Source organism: Phyllostomus discolor, chromosome 4, assembly GCF_004126475.2.
Source record: "Phyllostomus discolor isolate MPI-MPIP mPhyDis1 chromosome 4, mPhyDis1.pri.v3, whole genome shotgun sequence".
NCBI lineage: Eukaryota > Metazoa > Chordata > Mammalia > Chiroptera > Phyllostomidae > Phyllostomus > Phyllostomus discolor.
This window is the reverse complement of record NC_040906.2, coordinates 203,934,363-203,959,766: the sequence shown is the minus strand read 5'-3', so window position 1 is coordinate 203,959,766 and position 25,404 is coordinate 203,934,363. Positions and strand designations below refer to the sequence as shown.

The 25,404-nt window shown below is 44.7% G+C and overlaps 1 protein-coding gene across 2 annotated transcripts in view; it reads right to left on the bottom strand.

Annotated features, from left to right (window-relative positions):
- The window catches only part of TULP4 (TUB like protein 4), a 179,338-nt gene that overhangs the window by 25,473 nt on the left and 128,461 nt on the right, over window positions 1-25,404 (bottom strand). For both annotated transcript variants that reach the window (XM_028508755.2, XM_036024938.1), the window contains exons 4-7: window positions 20,966-21,127; window positions 7,127-7,307; window positions 5,425-5,559; window positions 1,483-1,649 (exon numbers count right to left, since the gene is read on the bottom strand). In XM_028508755.2, the coding sequence (XP_028364556.1) occupies window positions 1,483-1,649; window positions 5,425-5,559; window positions 7,127-7,307; window positions 20,966-21,127 (645 nt within the window). The remainder of the gene's footprint in view (window positions 1-1,482; window positions 1,650-5,424; window positions 5,560-7,126; window positions 7,308-20,965; window positions 21,128-25,404) is intronic.

The following is a 25,404-nucleotide window of genomic DNA, read 5'->3' as shown; positions in this document are numbered from 1 at the left end:
GACAGAGGCTGCACGAACAGCAAACGGGCAAGCACAGGAATGATTCCTGAGGACAGAGAAGAGCCCACAGGTCACGGGGGCCCACAGGTGGGGGGAGAGTAGCCAAGCAGCACTCTCAGCTGCGCACGCAACAGCAGGGGCGCACGGGGAGGGCGAGGCAGGGCTGCGCCGCCCCAGACTGGGCACGGCGTCTCGGAGGCAGACACGGTTCTTCCCGAGGAGGAGTGGCAGGACTTGAGAGGACCGAGGGCCGGGACCAGCAGAAAAGAGCCGAGACCCTTCAGCCCGGAGCGGTGAGTCCTGGGGGGCCTCAAAGGAAAGACTCTCACTTGCAGCACGGTCACCAGGGAACACTGCTCCCACGAGCAGGACACAGACACCAGTGGAGCACTCTGGGGAGCAGCATCCACCTGCTTGCCCGAGCCAGGGACGCTTCACTCCGGCACGGGGCGAGAGAGCTGCTCGTTACATACACATATATATAAGCAAAACGGCGTATCGTTTCAGCCTTAAAGAGGAGGGAGATTCTGACACGCGCCGTAAGGCGGGTGGGCCTGAGGACACCGCGCTCAGTGAAACAGGGCCGTCACAGAGAGGCAGGCCCGGTGTGCTTCCAGTTCTGTGGGGCACGTCGAGGGAGCCAAATTCGTAGAAACAGAATGGTGTCACGTTTCGGTTCTGCCCGGTAAAAAAGTTCCCGATTGGTTACACCACAGTGGAATGCACTCAACACGACTCAACTGTACACTTGGAAATGGTTAAGATGGTAAATTTTACGTGATGTATATGTTACTGTAATTTTAAATAAAGATATATTTAAATAATTAACACTCGCATCTAATTACAGAATATCCCTATCTGGTACACCAGCCTCTCGAACAAGCTGGGTTGGGCTGGGACACAGGTCCCCTGTTTGTCCTCGTCCCCATCACTGCCACCTCACTCGAGGCCCTCTCTCCAGCACATGCCACGGGGAGCGCGCTGTAACCAACCCAGACCAGAAGCGAGCCGGTCTGAAGATCCCTGGAGCACACAAACAACTAGAAAGGGGCCCACACCCACCTGTGCACACTTTCTTAAAGACCTTTAAGCTTTTAAACACAGTTAACAATAATAACTCAGTTGAAATACAGAAGCACATTACTGACATAACACGCATACAATCAGGGTGAATAAATGAAGATTCAGCTTTTACTTTGGCACATTTCGGATTTCTACTTCAGATTGACAATAAACACCAGGTCAGTCTGCCTACTGTCCACTCATCTGACTCGACAATGAAAGAGAATATTTTGGTTAAAAGGCAGAAATGTCTTTCTTCCTGTTTCTCCTGTGCCATACCCCATAATTTAGCTAAAGCCAACACAGGATTAAAATCTGTCAGGGACGGTTACAGCGAGTGTAAGCACCCCCGAGTATGCAGGGGGGCCGCGGGCGCGCTGACCCGGGGCAGCGCGGTGTATGTCCCGCGCGCATCCTTACCTGCACGAGGGTGTCCAGCGTGAAGATGTGCTCCCCGCGAACGTTGTAGAACTTGACCATGGCGCTCTTCAGGAGAGGGCCGTTGGGAAGGTCCCCGAGCTGGGCTTGCCACTCCATGCCAGCGACGGCCAGGAGGTCTCCCTGCGTGCACCACTGGGCCACCACCTCTGAAACCACAAAGAAGAAATGGTTGGCCTGAAGGCTGGACCCTCTCTGAACATTCACCTACGTAGTCTGAAAACAGAGGTGCTGAGCAAGCATAACGGCGGTTCTCCCCTTTCCCCTGTTGCAGACACGAGCTACCCATTTCTCTGAGGACAACAGAGACTCTGTTAAGAACAGACGTTTATGACTCAGACAGGAACTGCAGTCCCCCTGAAACATAACCACGTCAGGCGAAGGTCACCTATGACAGAGCTGGCGTGCTAACGATCTATCGATCTGTCTCTAAGCCAGTGTTTCCACAACGGCACTTGCAGAAGTCTGCGAGAGCGGGGGAGAGAATAAACCCCCGACTGTACGCCCTACGTGCTCCGCCTGCCGCTGTGCCCCTGCTCCCGGAGATGACCCAAAGGCGTTAAAAATGCCAGGAGCAGTACGTAAACCCAGAGCGAAGCCTGACTTTGTCCTCATCTCATTTCTGTGCGCCAGCAGGCAGACTATAGGGAGGAAAAGGATGTATCTGCCTACAAAGGCCCCGGCTCTTACTCAACAGCTGCTGATGTCGCGGGGCTTAGAAGACAGATACATCTGTTGGGTGGCAGTGGGTCGGAGGAATGTCCATGCTGGGGATGCGAGGCCCTCCCCCACCTCTCAGTGCCTATAGCAGATGGCTCTCACATGGTCTGCCTGACCCCACCGTGAGCCAGTTACTTATTCTTGTTGGTAAAACGAGCCGCTGGTACTCTAACATTTACAGTCTAGTTTTTCTGCCTCAGCACCTTAAGACCACACGTGGCGCACACAGAGTTCCCTGAAGTCTGGAACTCGGGGGCCCATTCTGCAGAGTCTGGACAGGGACGCCTGTGACAGCTGGGTCTAGGATTGGACAGTTCCTAGCATGTCGCATGCCCCCAGGGGGCAGCGGGCAAGGTGAACCTAGTCCAGGAGGACCCTGGGAGAAGAAGGGGGGGGTTCATTGGGTAACAGTATATTATGTCCCCCCGCCCCATGGGTATGTTCTGTAACACTGGGCAACTGTAAACAAAGCCAACCTGGCTGTGCAGACCCGTGTGCCCCGCCGCAGCGGCTGAGCGGCCCCGTGGCACCGGCTGCACGGAGCCCCCACAGGCCACACGGAGCCTCCATGGGCAGCGTGGCCAGACGCCCCATCAGGCCAAGATGTCTGCGCTCCTGTGAAAACTCCTGCCCCCCCCCCCCCCCCCCCCGGAAAATGGCAGCCAAGAGGGGGCGAAGACTCTGTGGGGCTGACAAACAGCGCACACTGGGCCTGCCTGGTTGGGATTTGGACACTCCCACAGCGTGCAGGATTTGGGGGGAAGGTTTAAACAGGCGGGTGTGCAGGAGCTCGCTCTCGTCCTCCTCCCTGGTTAGGGTGGGGCATGGAAGGTTCATGCACCCCTCGGGCACACACATGCATGGGCCAGGGAAGTTCTTAGGCACCAGGGGTGCGAGCAGCCTTGCACGCTGGGGTGCAGCGGACTGAGCCCCTGGCAGGACCGGCTGCAGGGACCAGGCAGGGCGCCCTGGTACCAGGAGAGAGAGAGAGAGAGAAGCTAGGAGAGGCGGTGGTGATGCTGGGACCCACAGGTGCGCACCCAGAGCAGGAGAACCTGAAAGCTGGATAGACGGACGCCCGTTTGCGCAGCCACCTGGGGGCTCCAAAAGGGACGGATAATCATGACGGGGAACTCCCAGGCACAGGTGTGGATTTCCGTCTTTCTGGGAACAAGGGACTTTCTGTGTCTTGAAGAAGTTGGCTTAGAGCAAAGATGCTCCCAGCCACACTCCCCCCTCAATTGGGTACCCTATTAATAAAATCCTTTTCCTTCCCCACCAATCCTGGTGCTGTGCTTGTACATGGCAGCAGGAGGCCAGACCCCGGGCTGCTCGTTCACACACACACGTGTGTGCACTCACACACACACACACCATGGATAGGTGGCAAGGAAAAGGGCTGGTCATGGGGACCATGGGCTACGGGGCATTCTAAGTTCCTTTGCACATGACATAATTATGGTGTTGGTGATAAACTAAAGAATATCGTAAGTACCGTTCTTCACAGGGAGTTCTCTGGTAATTTTTGAGACGGTAACAGATAAAGACTAAGTGGATATAGGATAGGCATTAGAATACAACTGGAGTCAAAAACTTTCACATTTGTAAGGGCTACTTGGGGTCATCTTCCCAAATCACATGCTCTGGATCCTTTGCCGCAACTTTGATGGGAACGTGTTGAAAATGCTGCTCCAATGCAATCTAGTCTGATAAACAGAGAAAAAAATACATTCAAGGAATAAAAAAGAAAGTTTTCATATGTAGGCAAGTTAGTAAAAAAAATCAGAATTTGCCCTGTAAAGAATAAAAGGGAATTAAATGGTAACTGTCTTCTCTTTAGACCTGATCGGATATTAAGTAGAGAACAAAGTCCAGGATTTCAGACTAGGGGCTGGTTCTGATTAAATGAATAAACTCAGTTAAAAGTTTTGAAAACAGGATTTTGAAGGAAAAAATAGAGCTTAAATTACCAAATATATGGGATAATTTAACTCATAATGACCACCCCTGTATTTGAGTTCCATAAAACACAGAAACATTCAGGAGAAGCCCAAGAAATCTGAGCTCTCCATCATCACACACAAAAAACACTCGGCTCCTAACAGCTCACGTGCGGTATAAAGAAAGACTTCTTACCCGGTTCCTGTTCCTAAGGGGTCTACAGGCTCAACAACTTCTACACTTAGAGTTTTGGAACAGCAAAATGGGATGCCCACGGATGGAGCATAACTTGCTTCTACAAATACTCTCTAGTTTAAAAACACGACGACTAAGCAGTTAGGAGCAGGGGGATGTACAGGCAAGCAGGATGCATTCCAGCCATCGGTGGCTCGGTACACAGACTTAATTTTCTATTCCCTGTGGTTCCGGAACAACTCGGCCAGCATGCAGCGGCACGCGGTCATGACTCTGGTCCGACGGCCAGGACTGAAGGACAGTAGCAAGTAAAACTGAACCTTCTGGCGTGGCCCCACCTCCCACTCGGATTACAGTCGGTCCCTAGAACATCAAGGACTACAGGAGACCCAGGGATTTCTATTTCCGTGACACCCTTCAACTCTGAAAAGAGAATTATTTTTTTTTAAAAAACTCATCAAGGCCACACAACCAGCAGCACTCTCAAACTGGAAAATTCAGACCACTCTACATGCCTGTGGACACTGCTTTTCCCTGAGGTAACAGCGTTTCACAATGGCTGCCGGGAAGGTGTCAGCACCTGACCGCTGACCTTCACGTTAATGACCTTCAGTGCGGTAACTGCGAACCTCCGCAAGTCCGCCAAGGTAACTGGACTGCACTGCAATCGGTCCCTTAATAAGCCTTCAAATCCCAAGGGCTTCTGTGTAAATGTGCCTCGTGCACCGTCTGCTGCCTCAAGAGCAGCAGGTGCTGCTGTCCAGTCCTCTGCAGACACAGTGTCAGCCGGAGGCAAGCACACCACACACCACGGAAGGGACCACTCCTGTCGCAGTGGGGGAAGGGCGGGGGGAGATGGAGACCGACAGTCAGCAACCCTCCTCTTGGCAAGACTAGGGAGTGACCTGTCAGGTAAGTAGAGCAGTGAAAGGAAAGGGCCTTCACCAACAGACCGCCTTGGGTCCGAAAGAGGTCACTGCAGGGGGCAAGGATCCGTAAGCACTGGGTGTGTGACGCCCAGCCGGGAAGGCTGGCCCTGGGGACTGGGGTCCTGTGCAGCCCCTGTACCTTTCAGTCCTGAGTGGATGACGGTAGGAGACAAGTCATCATAGTTGTTCATTAAGCTGATGTCCCCCGAGGTGAAGCTGACAGTGAGCAGAGGTTTGATGTTCTGCACCGGGATCGGGTACGCTGCTGGGCCATCTGCGGGGACAAAGGCACCGAGTAGAAAAGAGACAATGAGCACACACAACCGGAATCCGGGCCCCAGAGCCGCAGTCTCTGGAGGGTCTGGGGAACCGCCTGACGGTGTAGCTCGGACACTGGACCGGGATACAGCCAAATCAAGCACCACTGTACACCCCTTCCAACTTCGCAGTCCACGGAGGGGCTCACCAAAGAACCCTGGGGTGCGTGGTGGTGAAATGCGTGAAGAGTGTATTAACTTGGGTGCTAATGTGTTATGTGTCTCTCATGTAGGTACATGTAACATCTAATGTCCTATGACATATAGAGTGGGGCTAAAGCATGTTTACAGTCGCTTGCATGAAAAATTACATATTAATAAATAATACAAGAATGAACTCAGTTTCATAAACGTACTTTTAGGTTTAGACTGTAAACCAACTTCTGTCCCACCTTGCAGGGGAATGGTGGGGAGAGGGATGAAAGTGTTTTATAATCCTGGTCCCAGTGGGGCAGGTGCTGATGAGGGGTGACTTCTAAAGACTCCCCCGAACCAGCCCCTCATGGGACAAACCTGCCTCAAGGTCACAGGACAGGGCAAGCGTCGTCCAGCGTGCGCCTTAGACCACGAAGGGCACTGAGCACGCAGCGTGAGCGCAGCTGTCCTCATGCTGCTGTCCGGGCTGTGGGCATAAATCCTGCAACAGCGCAACTACTTCCAGCTGGGCAGTTGTCCCTTCCACGTTTCACAACATGATTTCGTTTTGTTAAAACAAAACAAAACAAAACAAAAAGAGGTGGTGCAGGGAATGGACACTGAGGAAGAGCCAGGCCCTGGGCAGGCTAGTTCTGGGTGCTGACACTCGTTGGTGATGGCCACACCAAGATGTGTCACACCCAGAGAATGTTGGGAAGCCTTTCACTGGGTGCGTCCCACATTTACGGGTAAAACAGTGCATGAGGTGAAGGAGGCTACAGTCCCTAACCATCTCCACCACGTCTGAAACCATCTTCCATCACTGGTCTAAATATGTACAAACTCGGATGCCAACTAGTCTGGTTTAATACCGCTGTGAGGCTTGTGGGGGTGGAGGTGAGGAGGTGAGGGGATGAGGGGATGAGGGGGCGGTTCTTCTGAACGGAGACAGGGCCGGGCTTCTGCCCGAAACAAAGCACGGACATCTGGCCAACGTGCTGGCCTTCACGACGGGCAGAAGTAACAACCCTCCTCTCACACACCAAAGCTCTGGGCTTTGACGGCATCGGGGATGTGGAACCCCATGTTCCAAGTCAGCATGAGAGCACAGCATGGTTCATCCCCACCCCAGGGACACAGAAAAGGCTGTCGAGCCTCATTTTCCAGCTAGCAAAACCCAAGCCAACGGCACTTCGTCATGCTGACCGGCGAAGGCGAGAAAGGGATGGCGGAGAGAGGACAGTCAAACCGAGAACAGAGACTGGGTGGGCCGGCCTTGCCCGTGGCTCACGAGAGCTTCCCGGTGAGTGAGGCACTGCACCTGTGGCACACCTTTCTCCTCCTTCCTCCAAACGGGCTCGGCGCCCCTGGGGCGGCGAGCTACCTCACCTTGGGGAGGGGAGTAGTCGTCGGAATCCGTGTCACTCTCGCTGCTGTCCTCCACCAGGAAGGCGGGGTAGTTCCAGGACATGCCCAGGATGCCGTCGGACTCGTGCAGGAGGACGTGGGCCAGCATCCGGCCGTGGCAGTCCATGACGATCACCTGCCCGTCGGCCGTGCCAAAAAGCACCTGCGAGCGAGGACCAGAGCTGCCGATGACCGGGGAGCAGGGGACCCCTATTCCCGCAAACCTCATCGCCTCGGCTTGTTTAGAAAGGCCAACTCTACTTAGAACTAAAAACACAGACCAGTTAAGTAACGGAGGGGATAAACAAAGCTTTACGTAGAGAAAATTTAGCTGGCTGTTACTGCAAGAATTTCAGTCCTCGCCAATACCGAAATGTGACTAGCAGCACAGTAAATATATATATTCAGCATGTTGTACGGACATTATCACACAGTGCTAGCAAAATCCCGGTTTCACTTTTTGTGGGTTGTTTTGTTTTCTTGGGTCGGAGGAGGAGAGTTAAGAGGGTAATATTCACTCTTCTGGAAAGTAAAGCAGCAGCAGAGGTCTGTGGTTAAGAATAAACTTAGAAGACAAAACTTAGGTGTATGTTTAACCCAAGAGGAAGCGCGTTTGGTTATGTAAGCATGTTATCTAACCCTACCGGGAAAAGACGACGATCCTGAAATGGTGTGTCTAACATTTTACTTCACTGTGAATAAGAATACTAATTAATAATTGATGCTATAGTGTATTAACAGTATTAATATCTTCATTAAGTGCCAACTCTGTGCTAAGCACTACACTGGAAGCTTTACCTTATTACCTGTCAAAATTACCCCTGAGTAAGCAGCAGCGCTGGGCCGAGGCTCCCACGCCTGTGCTGAGGCTGGCCCCGAGGAAGGCCCTCACGGCCGTGCGGAGGGGCGGGACAGGCCCAGGGCAGGGCGGGCAGGGCAGAGCAAGGCAGGTGGGGGTAACCCCTTCTAGCAGAGCAGCTCGAAAGCGTCTCCCAGTGGAAGGAAGCGCCCTGCCCAGGGGTGCTGGCCAGCTCATGTCCCCGCGGGGAGTCCTGAGGCTGGGAGGCAGGACCTCCACGGGGAGCATGCTTTACCTTCTGCTTTGCGCGGCGGGCCCTGCGGTCTGCCCCCACCGCCATGAACACCTTCTACCTTTTGTGTCTGAGGTCTGTCTACCCTGAGCAACTCACTGGGACAACCGAGCAAACTATTTCCATTTTACAGATGCAGAAACAACCTGAGAGGAGTCAAGCTGACAAAGGTAAGTGGTCAAGCCAGAGCTCTCTGATCAGAAAGACAAGGATTTAAGGCTTTTCAGATCCTTGCCTCTTTTTGCTATTAAAATTATAACACTAAGGCCCTGGCTGGTGTGGCTCAGTGGACTGAGTGCCGGCCTGCAAAGCAAAAGGTCGCTGGTCTGATTCCCAGTCGGGGCACGTGCCTGGGTGGCAGGCTGGGTCCCCAGTGAGGGTACGTGAGAGGCAACCACACATTGTTGTTTCTTTCCCTCTTTGTCTCCTTCCTTCCCCTTTCTCTAAAAATAAATAAATAAAATCTTCAAAAAAAATTAAAAAAAATAAAATTATAACAGTAAGCTTGAGGGCAAAGATTGTTCACAGCTGTTACCTCCAGCGTCTTGCTTTGGGTATACAACAGACACTCATACGTGTTTTGTTTTTTTTTTTTAATGAATTAAAGTCAGTAACAATCAAAAGGCAAGTTTTATCAACAGGACATAAATGCTGATGATTAAGACAGATTCCCCGAGGGAGCGCTGTCCGTTTCTCCACCTGCAAGGATGCTGGCGTTGAGGACACAACTACCAAGTCTCCCGGCGCTCCGACAAAACCCCAGAGGCACGGCCTGCTGCCCCAGCACCCGCAATTTCACCTTGTTGGAGCCACCCTCGTATTCCTGGGGGCTGCAGCTTCCTATACATTAGGTGTGGCTGAACAAAGAATGAAGGCATACGCTGGTTTCTACAGAAATTATGATCCCAGGGAAGATTCTGAGGAGATAAAGAAGGCTGGTATCCTTCAGAGAACAAAATGATCATGGGATGTCTTTGGGGTGAACTCCATGGAAGTTTGTCACTGACGTGTTCTGAATTATGAAACATGAGTTATGTGAGCTAAGGAATAGTTTCTCTTGCTAAATAAACTAAGAAATTTAAAAAAATTAATTGCAAGGGAAGATATATTTCATTTAAGTAGTAATAAGCTCACAGGATTTACAGAACTGTTAAAATAAATATTTTCTATCAAATATTCCTTTAAACGTGATCTACATTTTAATGACTGAAAGCTAAAAAAAAAAGGGCTAAAACTTTCCCCAGGGGAAGTGATGAATTTATTAGTGCGTGCCACTTAAAGAAAACACAGACAAAACCAACAAGAACTCTGCTGAAACTCTGGAACGGCAGACACTGAATGTGCCGGAGAGCAGTTTTAAATGATGATAAACACAGAATATGACTTCCTGTAACTTTAACTGAAATGTATAATTTATATACTTCAAATTAACCAGATACGCCGGAACCCCACTGTAAGGCGCGCGGCGTGGCTGACTCACTCACTTGCTCAAGTATGTTCTGAAGAGCAGCTCTGTACCCTGGCGCTGGCGAAGGGGGCATTTATCACCCGTCACTTACGGCTGCTTGTCTGAATAGTGACAGCTCGCTAGCTAACAGGCACTCTTCACACTGACACAGGGACGGAGCCCCCTGAGCCCTCCGCGCTGGCTCTTACAGCGCCCACGTCCTACCGGAGCACCCAGCACCGCTCCATCTGTGCCGCGTGACTGCTTGGTCCCTGACTCCCACACGAGACGGTAGCTTTTGCGGACTGGACAATGCCTGCCCTGCTCACCGCGACCTCCCCAGGGCCTGCCGTGGTCGGTGACACACGGCAGTTAAGCACTTGTGAAGGCGGGGGGAAGCACCTCTGCACTGAAGTGTCCTTTGAATCCCACCCACATCTTTTCATTCTGGAGGAACACAAACCAGACCATGGAACAGACACACAGTTCCTGGATAAGGGGCCGGTGACGTAATGAGTTCCCGGTGCTCACCATTCCGGTCAGGTAAAATGGAACAAAAAGCCAGCCCCCTCGCCAGTTCCCCACCATTAACCAGTTCCAACCGCAGCTCTCCCGGGAAGACAATACGCCATAAAATTTGAGAGAAGGAAAAAACCAGCACTAACAGTCTACCTGTGAAGCAATGCGGGGAGCTACTCTGTTTTGGAACAAGTATGTCACAGATAACTGAAGACGACTACTACAACCTAAAATCAAATTTTTAAAAATCTCCACGACAACAAGTTCTTTTCATGCCCAATCACTTCTAGTGAGATAACCTTACTTGTATGTGGTGTGTTCGCGTACATATGATTCAGCCTTTTTAAGGCTGAATAATGCGTGGATAAACCTCAAGGGCATTAGGCTAAAGGAAATGACCCAGGCACTGAAGGCCAGATATCGCACGATCCCACTTACACGAGGAATCTGAAACAATCCAACCCACAGAGGCAGAGCGCAGAACAGCGGGCCCTGGAGTGGAGGGAGGGAAACAGGGAGTTGCTGCTTAATGGGCCTAAAGTTTCAGTTACACGCGAGATGACTGTGCTCCGGAGACCCGCCGCTCCGCGTGGCGCCTGCAGTGCCCAGCGCGGTGCTGTGCGCGTGACAGTTCGTTAAGAGTGCGGATCTCATGTTAAGTGTTCTCACCACCGTAAAACAATGTAACATATTAGGGGTTTAAGTTTATTTTAAAGTCAGTTGCTTGTGAATTTAGTGTCATATTTTCCTCATATGCCTTTATTAATGCCATAGCATGATCATGGCTTTGGTGTTGACGTAGAGCCCCTGCATGTACACCACGTTCGTCCAGGCGGCTGAGCTCCCAAACAGAGCTTACTAGGGTGGCACTCCAATCCACAAGTGCATTTCTGCGGACGACCCTGCCCGTGACACTGAAATACATCCTATGTCACACTGGAGGGAGGTGACACGTGTGCTACTACTACCGGTGACAGACTAAATTCTAGGCAGCCCCTGCTGAGCCCTCTTCCTGACTAGGCCTGAACTTGGCCTAGGAAACCGCTGCAGTAGATTCCCATCACAAATGACTTCACACACACACACACACACACACACACACACACCTGAACGAACACCTGCACGGTGCTGTCGACTCAAGGTCGAGTTGCGAGGGATGACAATCCCAGCTCTGCTAAGTTCTTGCCTGGGAAAGCTCAAGGCTGCCAAAAGAATATACTGTTTGTTCCAGGCAGCACCTGACAACAGGTGCCCCTGTCTGCCAGTCTCTGTGGGAGGGCAGGTCCCTAACTTTGATAAATACCGGTTAGCAAACCCAGGTGGCCTAAGCACACTGGGGTACCTGCCTCCTGCTTTTTGTGAATTTCCACTCTGCTTGCATCCCTTCCTGCCTCCCATGTTCTACTCCCTAACTCTCCCTTTAAAATGCTCAGTCACCTCCACACAGATGGAAGTTGAGTTCAGTTCATGCTCCACTCTCTTCCTTTTGGAGCAGTTATTCCTGGTTAAAACCTGCCCTTACCTCTAACCACTGTTGGACTTTCCTTATTTTTGACACCAGCCACAAGTGCTGTTGGGTCTGCTTCGTTGCTCTGTTCCCTGACAGCTACTGGTTGGTCAGAAGCCTTTTACTCTCCTTAGACCAGAAAATTATTTCCTGTTAGCCCTTTTGTTAAAGAAGTTCATTAGTAAGCACAAGAAGAAATTAGTATTTTCATATATTGAGAAATACGTAGTATTTTTTTGTTGATGAACATTTAGGCTGTTCCCACACCTTGGCTATTGTGAGTGACACTACAATGAATATAATGTGCAAGCATCTCTTTAAGGCCCTACTTTCAATTCTATTGGATAAACAAGTACCCACAAGTGTGATTTCTGGGTCATATGGTGCTTCTACTTTTAATATTTTGAGAAATCTCCATTCTGTTTTCCATAACGGCTACAACATTTTACATTCCTACCAACAGGGTACAAGGGTTCTAATTTCTCTACTTCCTCACCAATGCTTTTCTTGTTTTTTTTTTTTTTGTTTTGTTTTTTTGTTTTTTAAGCAGCCATCCTGACAGGTTTGAGGTGGTATCTGTTTCTGCTTTTGATATGTACTTGCCCAATGATTAGTGGTGAGCATTTTTCGTAACATTTGCTGGTTAGCAGCATGTCTTCTTGGGAGAAATGTCTATTCTAATCCTTTGCCCAATTTAATTCTGGTTGTTTGGTGTTTTGTTTTTTAAATTGTGACTATAACCCCTACTTTATTTATTTTAGAGAGAGGGGAAGGTAGGGAGAAAGAGAAGGAGAAAAACATCCATTCAAGAGAGAAACACTGACTGGCTGCCCTTTGTACGCGCCCTGTCCAGGGACCGAACCCTTAACCCAGGCGTGTGCTCTGACTGGGAATCGAATCAGCAACTTCTTGCCTTGCAGGACGATGCCTAACCAACTGAGCCACACTGGTCAGAGCTCGTTTTGTTTTTTGATGTTGAACTGAAGGAGCTCCCTACATATTTTGGATATTAAGCGCTTATCAGATATATGGTTTGCTAATATTTTCTCCCATTCCAGAAGTCACCTTTTCACTGTTAATTGTTTTCTATGCTTGCAAAAATTTTTAATTTAATGTAGTCCTACTTATCTCATTTTGCTGTTACTACCTACCTTTTGGTGTCATATCCAAGAAATCACTGCCAAGACCAATGTCATCAAATTTTCCCTAATGTTTTTTTTTTTCTAGGAGTTTTACAGTGTCAATGCCTTTTTTTATATGGCATAAGACAAGGCTTGGCCCTGGCTGGTGTGGCTCAGTGGATTGAGTAACGGCTTGTGAACCAAAGGGTCACTGGTTTGATTCCCAGTCAGGGCATATACCTGGGTTACAGGCCAGATCCCCAGTATAGGGCACATGAGAGGTAACCATACATTTGGATGGTTTCTCTCCTTCTCTTTCTCCCTCCCTTCACCTCTCTCAAAAATAAATAAATAAAAATCTAAAAAAAAAAGACAAGGTTCAAATTTAATTCTTTCCCCATGATCATATATAGTTTTCCTAGCACCATCTGTTAAAGAGGCTATCCTTTCCCAGCGTGCATTGCTGGCACCCTCGCTGCGGATCATTTGTCTGTACACGCATGGGCTGATTTCATGGTTCTCTGTACTGTTCCATCGCTCCCTCTGCCTGCGTCTATACCAATACCACACCGTTTTATTTAGTGCAGCTTTGTATATTTTGAAACCAGGACATGTGATTCCTCCAGCTCTGTTCTTCTTTCTCAAGAGTGTGTTGACTATTCTTAGTGCTTTGTGATTTCATTTAAATTTTAGGATTTTTTACATTTATGTCCATTTTTTACATAAAGTCCAAAGCCATTTGGACTTTGTATGTATTGCACCTTGAATCTGTGGATCACTTTAAGTAATATGAACATTTCAATATTTTAAGTCTTCCACTCCATTAACACACAAGATGTCTTTTCATGTATTTGTGTCTTCTATAATTTCTTTCATCAACATTTTGTGGTTTTCAGTGTACAAGTCTTTCAGCTCCTTGGTTAAGTTTATTCTTAGGTATTGTATTATTTTTGATGTTATTATATAAATAGTATTTTCTTGATTTCCTTTTCAGATAGTTCATTGCTAATAAATACAGATGCAACTAATTTTTGTATACTGATTTTGTATCCTGCAACTTTACTGAATTCATTTATTCTAACAGGGATTGGGTGTGTGTGTGTGTGTGTGTGTGTGTAGTCTTTAGGAATTTCTACATATAAGATAATGTCTTTTGCAAACAGAGATAGTTCTATTTCTTCCTTTCCTATTTCACTGCCTGTTATTTTTCTTGCCTAACTGCTGTGGCTAAGACTTCCAGTACTGTGTTGACTACAAGTCGAGACAGCAAGCATCCTCACCTTGTTCCTGACAACAGAGGAAGAGATTTCAGTTTTGCACTGTTGAGGATGACGGTAGCTGTGGAATCTTCATATATGTCTTTTATTATGTTGAAGTCTTTTCTTTCTATTCCTTGTTTGTTGAGGTGTTTTTTTTTTTAAATCGTGAAAGGGTTTTGAATTCTGTTAAATGCTTTTTCTGAATCTATTGAGATGATCTTGTGGTTCTTGTGCTACATCCTGTTAATGCAGCATATTCGTTTTCATATGCTGAGTGTCCTTGTATCCCAAGGATAAAACCCACTTGATTATTGTGTATCATTCTTTTAATGTGCAGTGCAGTTCAGTCTGCTAGTATTTTGTTGAGGATTTTTGCACGTATGTTCATCAGAGACATTGGTAGTTTTCTTGTTCTTATAGTGTCTTTGTCTGGCTTTGGTATGAGGGTGATGCTGGCCTCAAAAATGGATTTGGAAGGATTCCTTTCTCTTTGAGTTTTTAGAAGAGATTGAGAAGAGATGGTGTTAGTTCTTCTTTAAATGTTTGGCAGGAGTCACCAGAAAAGCCATCTGGTCCTGGTATTTTCTTTCTTGGGAGGTTTTTGATTACTAATTCAATCTCCTTGCTAATTATAAGTCTATTCAGATTTTCTATTTCTTTATGATTCAGTCTGGGTAGATTCTATTCTCTACGAAATTATGTTTCATCTAGATTATCCAATTTGTCAGCATATAATTGTTCATAGTAGTTTCTAATGATACTATTTCTGTGACATCAGTTATTATGTCTCCTCTTTCAATTCTGATTTTATGAGTCATCGTTTTTAGTCTAGCTAAGTTTTTCAATTTTGTTGCTCTTCTCAAAAAACTCAACTGTTAAAGTTTTGTTATTTTTTCTATTTTTCCGTATCATTTTATTTCTGCTCTAATTGTTGTTTTCTTCCTTCTGCTAATATTTGTCTAAGTTTGCTCTTTTTCTAGTTCCCTGATGTGTAAAGTAGGATTGTTTGAAATCTTTCTTTTTTTATATATCGTGTTTATTGCTATAAACTGTCCCCTTAGTGCTGCTTTTACTATATTCTATAAGTTTTGGTATATTGTAGCTTCATTTTGCCTCAAAGTTTTTCTAATTTCCCTTCTGACTTCTTTAACTGTTTGGTTAATTTGTAATTTTTAATTTCCACATATTTGTGAATTTTCATGTATGCCTTATGTTAATCATTTAGTTTCAATCCATTTTGATCAAAAAATGTACCTGATACGCTTTCAGTCTTCTTAAATTTATTTTTTAATAATGTTTAATTACTGTTCAAGTACAGTTGTCTCCATTTCTCCCCCACCACAACCCTCGCCCCACCCATCCCTGCCCCCCACCCTTTGTTTTGTGACCTAATACATGATTCATCCTGGAGAATGTTCCTTGTGCTTTTGAGAAGAATGAATATATATATATATATTCTACTTCTGTTCAATATACTTGTTAGGTCCATTTGGTTTATACTGTTGTTAAAGTCTATTATTTCTTTATGGATTTTCTGTCTGAATGTCCTATCCATTGAAAGTGAGGTACTGAAGTCTCCTACCATTACTGTATTTCTCCTTTCAGTTCTGTCAAAGTTTGCTTCATATATTTAGTGTTTTATACATTCAGACGCTGTTACATGCATATATTTATAATTGTTAAATCTCCCTGATGAGCTGATCCTTTTCCCATTATATGTCTGTCTTTGTCTCTTGTGACAGTTTTTGACTGCAAGTCTCTTTTGTCTGCTATAAATACAGTCACCTTTGCTCCTTTGGCTACCATCTGTATAAAATATCTTTTCCGTCCCTTCGCTTTCAGCCTGTATATGATCTTAAATCTAAAGTGAGTGTCCTGCAGGCAGCATACAGCTGGATTTTGCTGGATTTTTAAAAATCCATTCAGCTCCTCTGTGTATTTTGATTGAGGAGTTTAACTTATTTACATTTGAAGTAATTATTGGTAGGAAAGGACTTACTACTGCTTTTTTGTTAGTTGTTTTCTGTGAGTCTTGTAGTTCTTTTGTCCATTTTTTCCTCTCTTGCTAGCTCCGCCTGTGTTCCATCCATAGATTTTTTTTTTTATTCATATGCTTTCATTCCTTTTTCTTTTGTGTATCTTCTATAGGTATTTTCTTGGTGGTTACCACAAGGCTTCCATAAAACAGCTTACAGTTCTCATACTTGGGAAGTTTTCCACCATTATTTCTTTGAATAAGCTTTCTGTCCTTTTCTCTCTCCCTCTTCTCCTCCTGGGAGTCCCAAATGCATATAATGGTCCAGCAGACGGCGAGCCCAGAAGTTCCTTCAGCTTTCTTCACCACGTCTCCCTTTATTTCCTTTCCACTCCTCTGACTGGATATTCCTGTCTTCGTGTTCCCTGATCTTTCTTTGGTTTGATCTACTCTGCTGCTTGATCGGATGCTGAAACCATTTATGAGATTTTCATTTCAGTTACCGTATTCTTCAGCTCCATAATTTCTAATTTCGAAAAAAAATGTTTGTGTTGTGTTGAAATTCTCACTTTGTTTATGTATTTTTCTTCTGACCTCATGAGGCACCTTTATAATTTCTACTGTGAATTCTCTGTCATAAAAATTATGTATCTCCACTTTACTGGGGCCAGCCTCTAGAGATTTATATTGCACCTTTGTTTGGGATATGTTTCCCTATTTTTTCATTTCCCTTGATTCTCTGTGTTGGTGTCTGTGCATTAAGGAAAAACAGCCACTTCACCCAGCCTTGGTGGACTAGCTTTGTATCAGAGAGTCCCTCCCCAATCAGCCCGTTCAGAGGTTCTGGAGCCCTCGTAAACCACTGTGCTAGACCAAACCACTGCCAGGGAGATAGGCTTGAGAGAGAAACCAAACCTGCCAGCACCTTGGTCTTCACCTCCCAGCCTCCAGAACCGTGAGAGCACACGTCTGCTGTGTAAGCCCACACGCCTGTGGGAGTCTGTTACGGCAGCCAGGCAGACTAGGAGAGAGCCCTCAGCTACTGTGTAAACTCCGTTAGGGTCACATGCCCTTCTTGCAATTTAATGGGAGAGAAATTTAGCCTGAAACACATCAGTTGAAAAAATTAGCTACAAATGTAGAGGAAATTAAGAAAATGCTGTGAAGAGTAATTTTGTTTTTACAAAGGTTCCATCAAACTCAGCAAACATGACATTATACACCTTTTAATGTAGTTAAGTATAAAGAATATGATGTCATCTATAAAGTACCAAAATTGTTTAATCCAAATCTAATATAGATCTACCTTATACTTTACAGGAAATACAGATGCTAAGAGAAGTTAAATGATACTATGAGTAAACAATCAGTGAAACCCAAAGCATGGAACATTCAACAAGGTGACCACACTGAATTCATAATAAAGGCAAAATTACAAAAAATTTTCAAAGAGAGGAAACTATTCTAAAGATTTAACAACCAATGACTGTATATAAACAAAACTGATCCTCGTCCCAAATATCAAAGAAACAAAAAATAAAGTCTGTAGAATACATTCTTGTGACAACTAGGAAAATATAAAGACAGTCTGAGTATCAGATAATATCACTGCTAATTTTTAGGTGTGATAATATACAATGACCTTAATCTTAGGACATGCATGGTAATATGCCACGATGCCTACAGTTTACGTCCAGAAGCAGTACTACAAACAATGTGTGTGTGTGTGTGTGTGTGAGTGTGTGTACAGAGGGAGGGTGTAGGGAGGGAGGAGGGAGAGCACAAATATGGCAAATGTTATTAGCTGCTGAATTTAAGGAGGGTATATTCTTCCAAGCTTTTTGTAATGTCTGAATACGTGCATAATGAAAAGTTGGGGAACATTACCCTAAATGTCATCTCCAAACTATCTAGATCAGAATTTGAAGGGGGAGAATCCATGGATGCAATCCTATGAGCTTCCAAACTTCTACGCACAGTGATACATATAATCACGAATGTGTGTGAGCACAGTTTCCCAGAGGCAGGGTTCCCATGTCCATTTGATATCCAGAGCTGCCCGCAACTTCCAGAGTACATAAATCACCATTGCAGAGAAAAGAAAATACATGACAAAGAGGAGAAGAGCTGGATTTCAAACTCACTGCTTATAACACAGTCCTGTTTATATTTTAAAAAGTTAACGGGAAGCAGCCTAAAGCCCCTTTACGATCAGAGCTCCCTCTGATGTGAGGAGGCGGTTCCGTCTTGAGGCTGTAGAACTCGACACTAGGGGCAGGAGGTCGTCCGGGGAGCTGGGAGAGGCACAGTGGCCCCTTGCAGTCCACACCCTGAGACCCCAGAGGCACCACTTTAAACACACATGATAAACTTTAGGCTGTCTTTATCCTCTCTTTTCATTAGTAATTTCCAAACAAGAAACAGAAATGAAAGAGTAACAAGGATGATAAAAGGTGTATTATTTTTCCCTGTCTCAGTTCAAACACGACCATCAAGAGTATCCCATACCTCTCTTCTCCGTGTTCAGTTCTTCCAAGAATCTTCATTGATTCAGTATCTTTTTAAAAAACAGTTGTTCCTTGAACAACTCTCACCTATACGCCCTAAGTACAGAACCAGGGGAGGCAGCCACTGGGACAGGCCGTGGGCCAACAGCCCAACCACCCGCCAAAGCCACTCTCGGCTTGCCAATGGGTCTAAGGAGCCAAGTCCCAGAGCCTGGCTTGGAACCTCAGCCCGTCGTCCCTGCCACGCCCACGACACCACACTGCCTGCTACCTCAGCACCTGTCCCAGGACGCAGCACAGGATGCTAGGGTCCGTCCCCTCAACAAGTCCCTTGTACCTCAGAGGCAGGCACCAAGTCTTATTCGCTGTGTGCCCAGCACCTCTGGGTCTAATGCCTGTCCCACTTCAGGTATGCTGTCTGCTGGGGACACTGGCTGCCACACCTCATCAGGGGACTGTGACAGGTTCTCAGGAGCCTCACAGATTCTGTCACACGAGGCGAGGGCAGAAGGTGAAGCCAAGACTTCCACTTATCTGTTGCTAAGGGATCTCACTTCTGTTCCTTCTTTTGATCATTACGAAAGTCCTGGGAATGAGGCGGGAGATACTTCACAGCCCTCACCACAGAGGAGGAAACTCAGGGGGAGGTTCGGTGCCCACTCAAGGTTGCACGGCGGAACGTGGCATGTTTCCCTCTCAGGAGACTCGAGGGACAGTACAAACATACAAAACTAAATGTCATAACACGTAAATCCAAATGCTTCCTATGGATGCGTGCATGTGTGACTGGATAATTAGAAGCCTTTGGGGAAGGGAAGAAATGTGGAACTGAGAATTTCTTTCCATAATTCTCTCAACACTAAGCTGGAGAAAAAAGAAAAGTAATTGGCCACTTTACTTTAAAAAATGGAAACATGAAACATATAGTGACCAGAAAAAAGCAATTTAGTAGAAAAAAAAAAAAGAAGTGGCTCAAAATAAAAGTTATAGTTCCATACTATACTGCTTGCTTTTAGCAATATTATACTGTAACTTCTTGTATAAAATTTTTGGCATTTTATGGATTCTGCTGTACTTGGAAAATATAAGTTTTATATTTACAAAGGTTTTAACTAGTAAATACTATATTTAAAAATCATTTATCAATATGTAATTTATTAGGTTATGGTATATTGTTTTATCATGAAGGTAGGACATGCACTAAAGAAAATTCTTTGAAGTTATATTTTAAAAAATGACCCAGAGGCTCATTACCATAAAATCACAATATGCACATGGCATTTGGACTAACTTCCTTCCAGTTTCTCTTGGGTGTTTATGATGTGGTAATCATACCACATGTACTGCCTCGAATTATGACTTTTCCCCTTAACATTATATTGTAAGAACTCTTCTAGATTATTACACAATCTTTGTAACCACAATCTACAATTTACGGAACTACTATGTAATATTTTAAGTGTTTAGTTAACCATCCTATTTTTAGACAAGTAGGCTGTTGCCAAATTTTTACTATCATGAAGAACTGTTATTTTCTTCCCTTTATTTCTTTTAGATAAATTCTTCAAGTATATTACTAGGTCAAAGTAGATGATAATTTTTAAGGTTTCTGACATACTCTTATACCAATATGCTTCCTCAAATGTCTAAAATACACATTGTTACTAGTAATGAATGAGAATACTTACTTGCTTATAGTCTTTTTCTAAAAGATCTTATTTATTTGTTTTTAGAAAGAGGGGAAGGGAGGGAGAAAGGGAGAGGAACATCAGTGTGTGGTTGCCTCTTGTGTGCCCCCTACCAGGGACCGGGCCTGCAACCCAGGCATGTGCCTTGACTGGGAATCCTATCTGCGACCCTTTGGTTCACAGGCCTGCACTCAATCCATTGAACCACACCAGCAAGGGCTGATTTTACTCTTATCAATAATTAGTAAAACATCTGTATCAGTTTATTACCACTTTCCCTAATAAATGAAAATATATCCTCACTATGATATTTTGCATTTTTTCCCTGAGAATACTTTTCCACCATATAATTACTGACAAGTTGAACTTCTTTTGTAAATTATTATTTATGTCCATTATACACTTACCAATTGGCTATGTATATAGATTTAAAACTAAATTTGTCTCAGCATCCCATAATTACAACGTTAACCTAATATTTAACATGTTGGTGGGAAATATTATTTCTCCAATCTATGGTTCATTTCAAATTTCTGTTTTACTATTTACCTGGACACTGCCATTGCTCTTTTCCCCTTTGTGATTCTTTAGAAGGATCTGGAGCCGACTCCCCTACCCCCACCCCTTCTTCCCTGTGATAACGCTTAACTCATTCCTCCTCAGCTCTGTCGTTTTAACACGACACACCCATACTCCAGAGGCCTTACCTGTTGGTCATCAGGAGTCCATATGCCACATGTGATCTGACTTTCCAAGTTGATCTCAGATGACCAGTGTCTCTGTCCACTGACAGACCCGACCAGGACAAATCCATCTCGGTATGAAATAAGTGCCTGAGTCCCATCGTGGCTCCAAGTGAAATCACTCACCTTTGAGAAACACACAGACAAAAGTGGTCAATTTGTAGTCTTAAAGGGAAAGTACTTTTATCAAAGACTAGACATAATCATTAACTTGCCTTTGGCTAAGATCAAGATGGCTTTAAAGATAATATAAATGTATGTATGTATTAAACAATATTATATAATGTAAAAGACACCACTTGGAAAGCACATGTCAGTGCGGTGCTAAGTGCTGCACACAAGTTAATAAACCTCATGAAGACCATCCGTGGGAGGTATTATCATCGTGCCCATTTTACAGAGAAAATAAGCACGCAGGATAACCCAAATCAGCAGGACCTTTTGCAGACAGATGGTTTCATTCCTCTTCAGCAAATAACTAGAGGCAGAATTAATTGCTGGTTGGCATGTTTAGCTCATGTTGAACTGCATAAGAAACCACCAAACTGTTTTTAAGGTGGTTACACCACTTCACACCCCCCCACCAGCAGTACATCTGAGTACCAGCAGTACCGACACTTGGTGTTGGCGGTCTTTTGGTTTAGCTATCCTAGTATCTGTGTAGTGGTATGCTGTGTTTTAATATGTATTTTGACAATGACTAGTATGTTGAGCATGATTTCATGTGCTTAGTGATCATTTGTACATCATTTGGACATGTCTATTCAAATTCCTTCTCATATACATATATTTCTATACAGGTATTCATATCACCTATATATATATATATAAGAGGTCTGTCTGGAAAAAGTCCAGTCATTGCTAACATAATGAGAACCATTTGTGTGACACTGATGTAACCTGGCAGCCCAGGAGAGTGGACCAGAATGCACGTGTGTAAACAGTGAAGACTTGGCTGTACTAGTCAGTGGGCAGTAGACACCACTGAGTGAGCATGTGTACTGTGTGGTCGTCACATTCAAAATGACTGAATGAGCAGAGCAATGAATCTGCATCAATTTGCATTAAGTTTACACATTCCTCAATGGAAACTATTTGGATGATTCAGAAGGCCGCAGCTATGGACAGCTGGTGGTTGGCAGCTTCATCGTGACAACACGCCTGCTCACGCATCACGTCTCATGCAGATGTTTTTTGGCGGAACATCAAATCACCCAGGTGACTTTGCTCCCCTACAGCCCAGATTTGGTGCCCTGAGACTTCTGGCTTTTCACAAAACTAAAATCACCTTTGAAAGGCAAGAGACTTCAGACCATCAGTGACATTCAGGAAAATATGACAGGCAGCTGATGGAGACTGGGAGAACTGTGTGAGGTGCCATGGTGCCTACTTTGAAGGGGATTGAGTGTCATTGTCTTACATACAATGTTTCTTATATCTTGTATCTTTTTCAAAAACTGTCTCCATTTTTCATATTACGTGGGTGGACACGTTCTGGACAGACCTCACGCGTCAAGCAGTCGGCCTTCTCTGCTGTGAGAAGTCTCACACAGCCCGCTGTCCCTCCCACTCCGCGCTTTGCCTGTGCATTTTCTCAGTTGCATCTTTCAAAGAGTGAAAGCTTTAAATTTGATGAAGTCCAATATCAATTTTTTTCATCATTCATTCTTTTTGTGTCCAATCTGAGGAACTTTTACCGAATCTAGGGTTGCAAATGCAGTTTCTAGAAGTTTAACTTTTACATTTATATCTACAACTCCTTTAGGGTTAATTTTTGTGAGGTAAGAATTAAGGTACTTTTTAAAAACAACACAGGTATTCAGTTGTTTTAGCATATTTGTCCAAGACTTCCTTCCCACTGTTGAACCACCCAGGCATTTTAAAATCACCTTTGACTCTACCTTGTCACTTACTTTGTCTCTAGTCATGCCCAACTCCTCATTCACAAAATTGTTTAGGTTTTCTCTTTTGTAATCAGTCTTGACAGCAGTTTGTCTATTTTGTTAATTTGTTTCCAAAGATCAAATTTTGGATTTGTTGATCCCCTCTACTATATCATTTTCTTCCTATTGCATTAATTTCCACTTTAAAAAATTATCTTACTATTTTTATTGGATTTCCTGTTGTTCATTTGTTAACTTTGAAAGGAAGGTACATACTTATCTGGCTGATGATCCTTACATTATAGAATAGTTTTACTTCTAATATAAATAACTGAAGATACATATTTGTCTCATATCACCATTTAAATCCTGTCTCACAAATTTTATATACGATTTCATCATCACTCAGATCTAGGATTTTATAAATTTCTGTGAAGTTTATTATTTAACCCTTGAGTTATTTAACAATGCATTTTAAAGTAACCAAATATATGAAAATTTCTTAAATTTATCTTTTTGTTATTAATTTCTAACCAAGCTGCATTGTGCCCAGAAATCATGGTCTATAATCATGATACCTACCAAGTGAATTCTCTTGAGGTTTTACTCATGCCCTAAAACAGGGGCTGGCAAACTATGGCCAGTGGGCCAACTCAGTCCTGCCACCCATTTTTGTATAACCTACAAACTAAGCATGGTTTAAAATGGCTGAGAAAAAAACAAATAGAAGAATGATATTTTGTTATATGTGAAATTATATAGCAAACTCAAACTTTATGATTCTTAAATGAAGTTTTAAATTTTATCAATAAAAGTATTCTGGGCTCTTCGACAAATGGTGCTGGGAGGTCTGGACAGCTATAGGCAAAAAAATGAAACTTGATCACCAACTTACACCATACACAAAGTAGATTCAAGGTCCATAAAAGACTTAAATACAAGTCAGGACACCATAAAAGTCCCAGAGGAAAACATGGGCAGGAAAGTTTCAGACATTACACGTAGCACCACCTTCACTGATATGTCCCCTAAAGCAAGGGACGTAAAGGAAAGAATAAACAAATGGGACTTCATCAACTTAAAAAGCTTCTGCATGGCTAAAGAAAACAGCATTAAAATGAAAAGAGAACCAACTATACGGGAAAACGTGTTTGCCAATGATACCTCAGACAAGGATCTGATTTCCAAAATATATAAAGAACTCACAGAACTCCACTCCAGGAAGACAAAAAACCCAACTAAAAAAACGGGCAAAAGACTTGAACAGATACTTCTCCAAGGAGGACATAGAGGGGGCCCAGAGACATATGAAAAGATGCTCAGCATCACTAGCCATCAGAGAGATGCAAATTAAAACCACAATGAGATACCATTTCACAAGGGTCAGAATGGCCATCATAAACACATCAACAAACGAGTGTTGGAGAGGACGTGGAGAAAAGGGAACCCTAGTGCACTGTTGGTGGGACTGCAGACTGGTACGACCACTATGGAAAGCAGTATGGAACTTCCTCAGCAAACTAAAAATGGAACTGCCTTTTGACCCAGCAATTCCACTGCTGGGATTATACCCTAAGAATCCTAAAACACCAATCCAAAATAACCTATGCACCCCAATGTTCACAGCAGCACAATTTACAATAGCCAAGTGCTGGAAGCAACCTAAGTGCCCATCAGTCAATGAGTGGATCAAAAAACTGTGGTCCATTTACACAATGGAATTCTACGCAGCAGAGAAAGAAGGAGCTCCTACCCTTTGTAACAGCGTGGATGGAGCTGGAGAGCATTATGCTAAGCGAAACAAGCCAGGCAGTGAAAGACAAATACCACATGATCTCACCTTTACCAGGAACCTAAATAACAAAAGAAAAAAAAAACAAGCAAAACAGAACCAGAGACACTGAAATTAAGAACAATCTGATAGTAACCAGAGGGGAGGGGGGAGGAGATAATGGGGGGAAGGGTTTTCAGGAACTATTATAAGGGACACACAGACAAAACCAAGGGGACAGGGGTGGAAGCAAGGGAGGAAGGTGGGATTGGCTGGGGTGGGGGAGAGTGAAGGGAGGAAAATGCAGACAACTGTAACTGAACAACAATAAGATAATTTAAATTTAAAAAAAGTATTCTGGAAGTCCATTTTCTTTCATGTGATACAGTATTTACACAATAGCCTCAATTTTGACTCCTAGTTCACAAAGCCTTAAATATTTACTCTCTGGTCCTGGCTGCTGAGGCTCCATGGACTGACTGCAGGCCTGCTAACCCACAGGTCGCCAGTTTGATTCCTGGTCAGGGTACATGCCTGGGTTGTGGGCCAGGTCCTCAGTTTGGCGTGTGTGAGAGGCAACAGATCTTTGTTTCTCTCACATATCAATGTTTTTCTCCATCCGTTCCTCCTCTCCAAAAATAAATAAATGGGCTTCTGGCCAAGATGGGGGTTTGGGCTGCCTCCTTGCACAACCGAAAAAAGGACAACAAATTAAAAAAAAAAAAACAAAAAACAGATCTGCCAGAAAA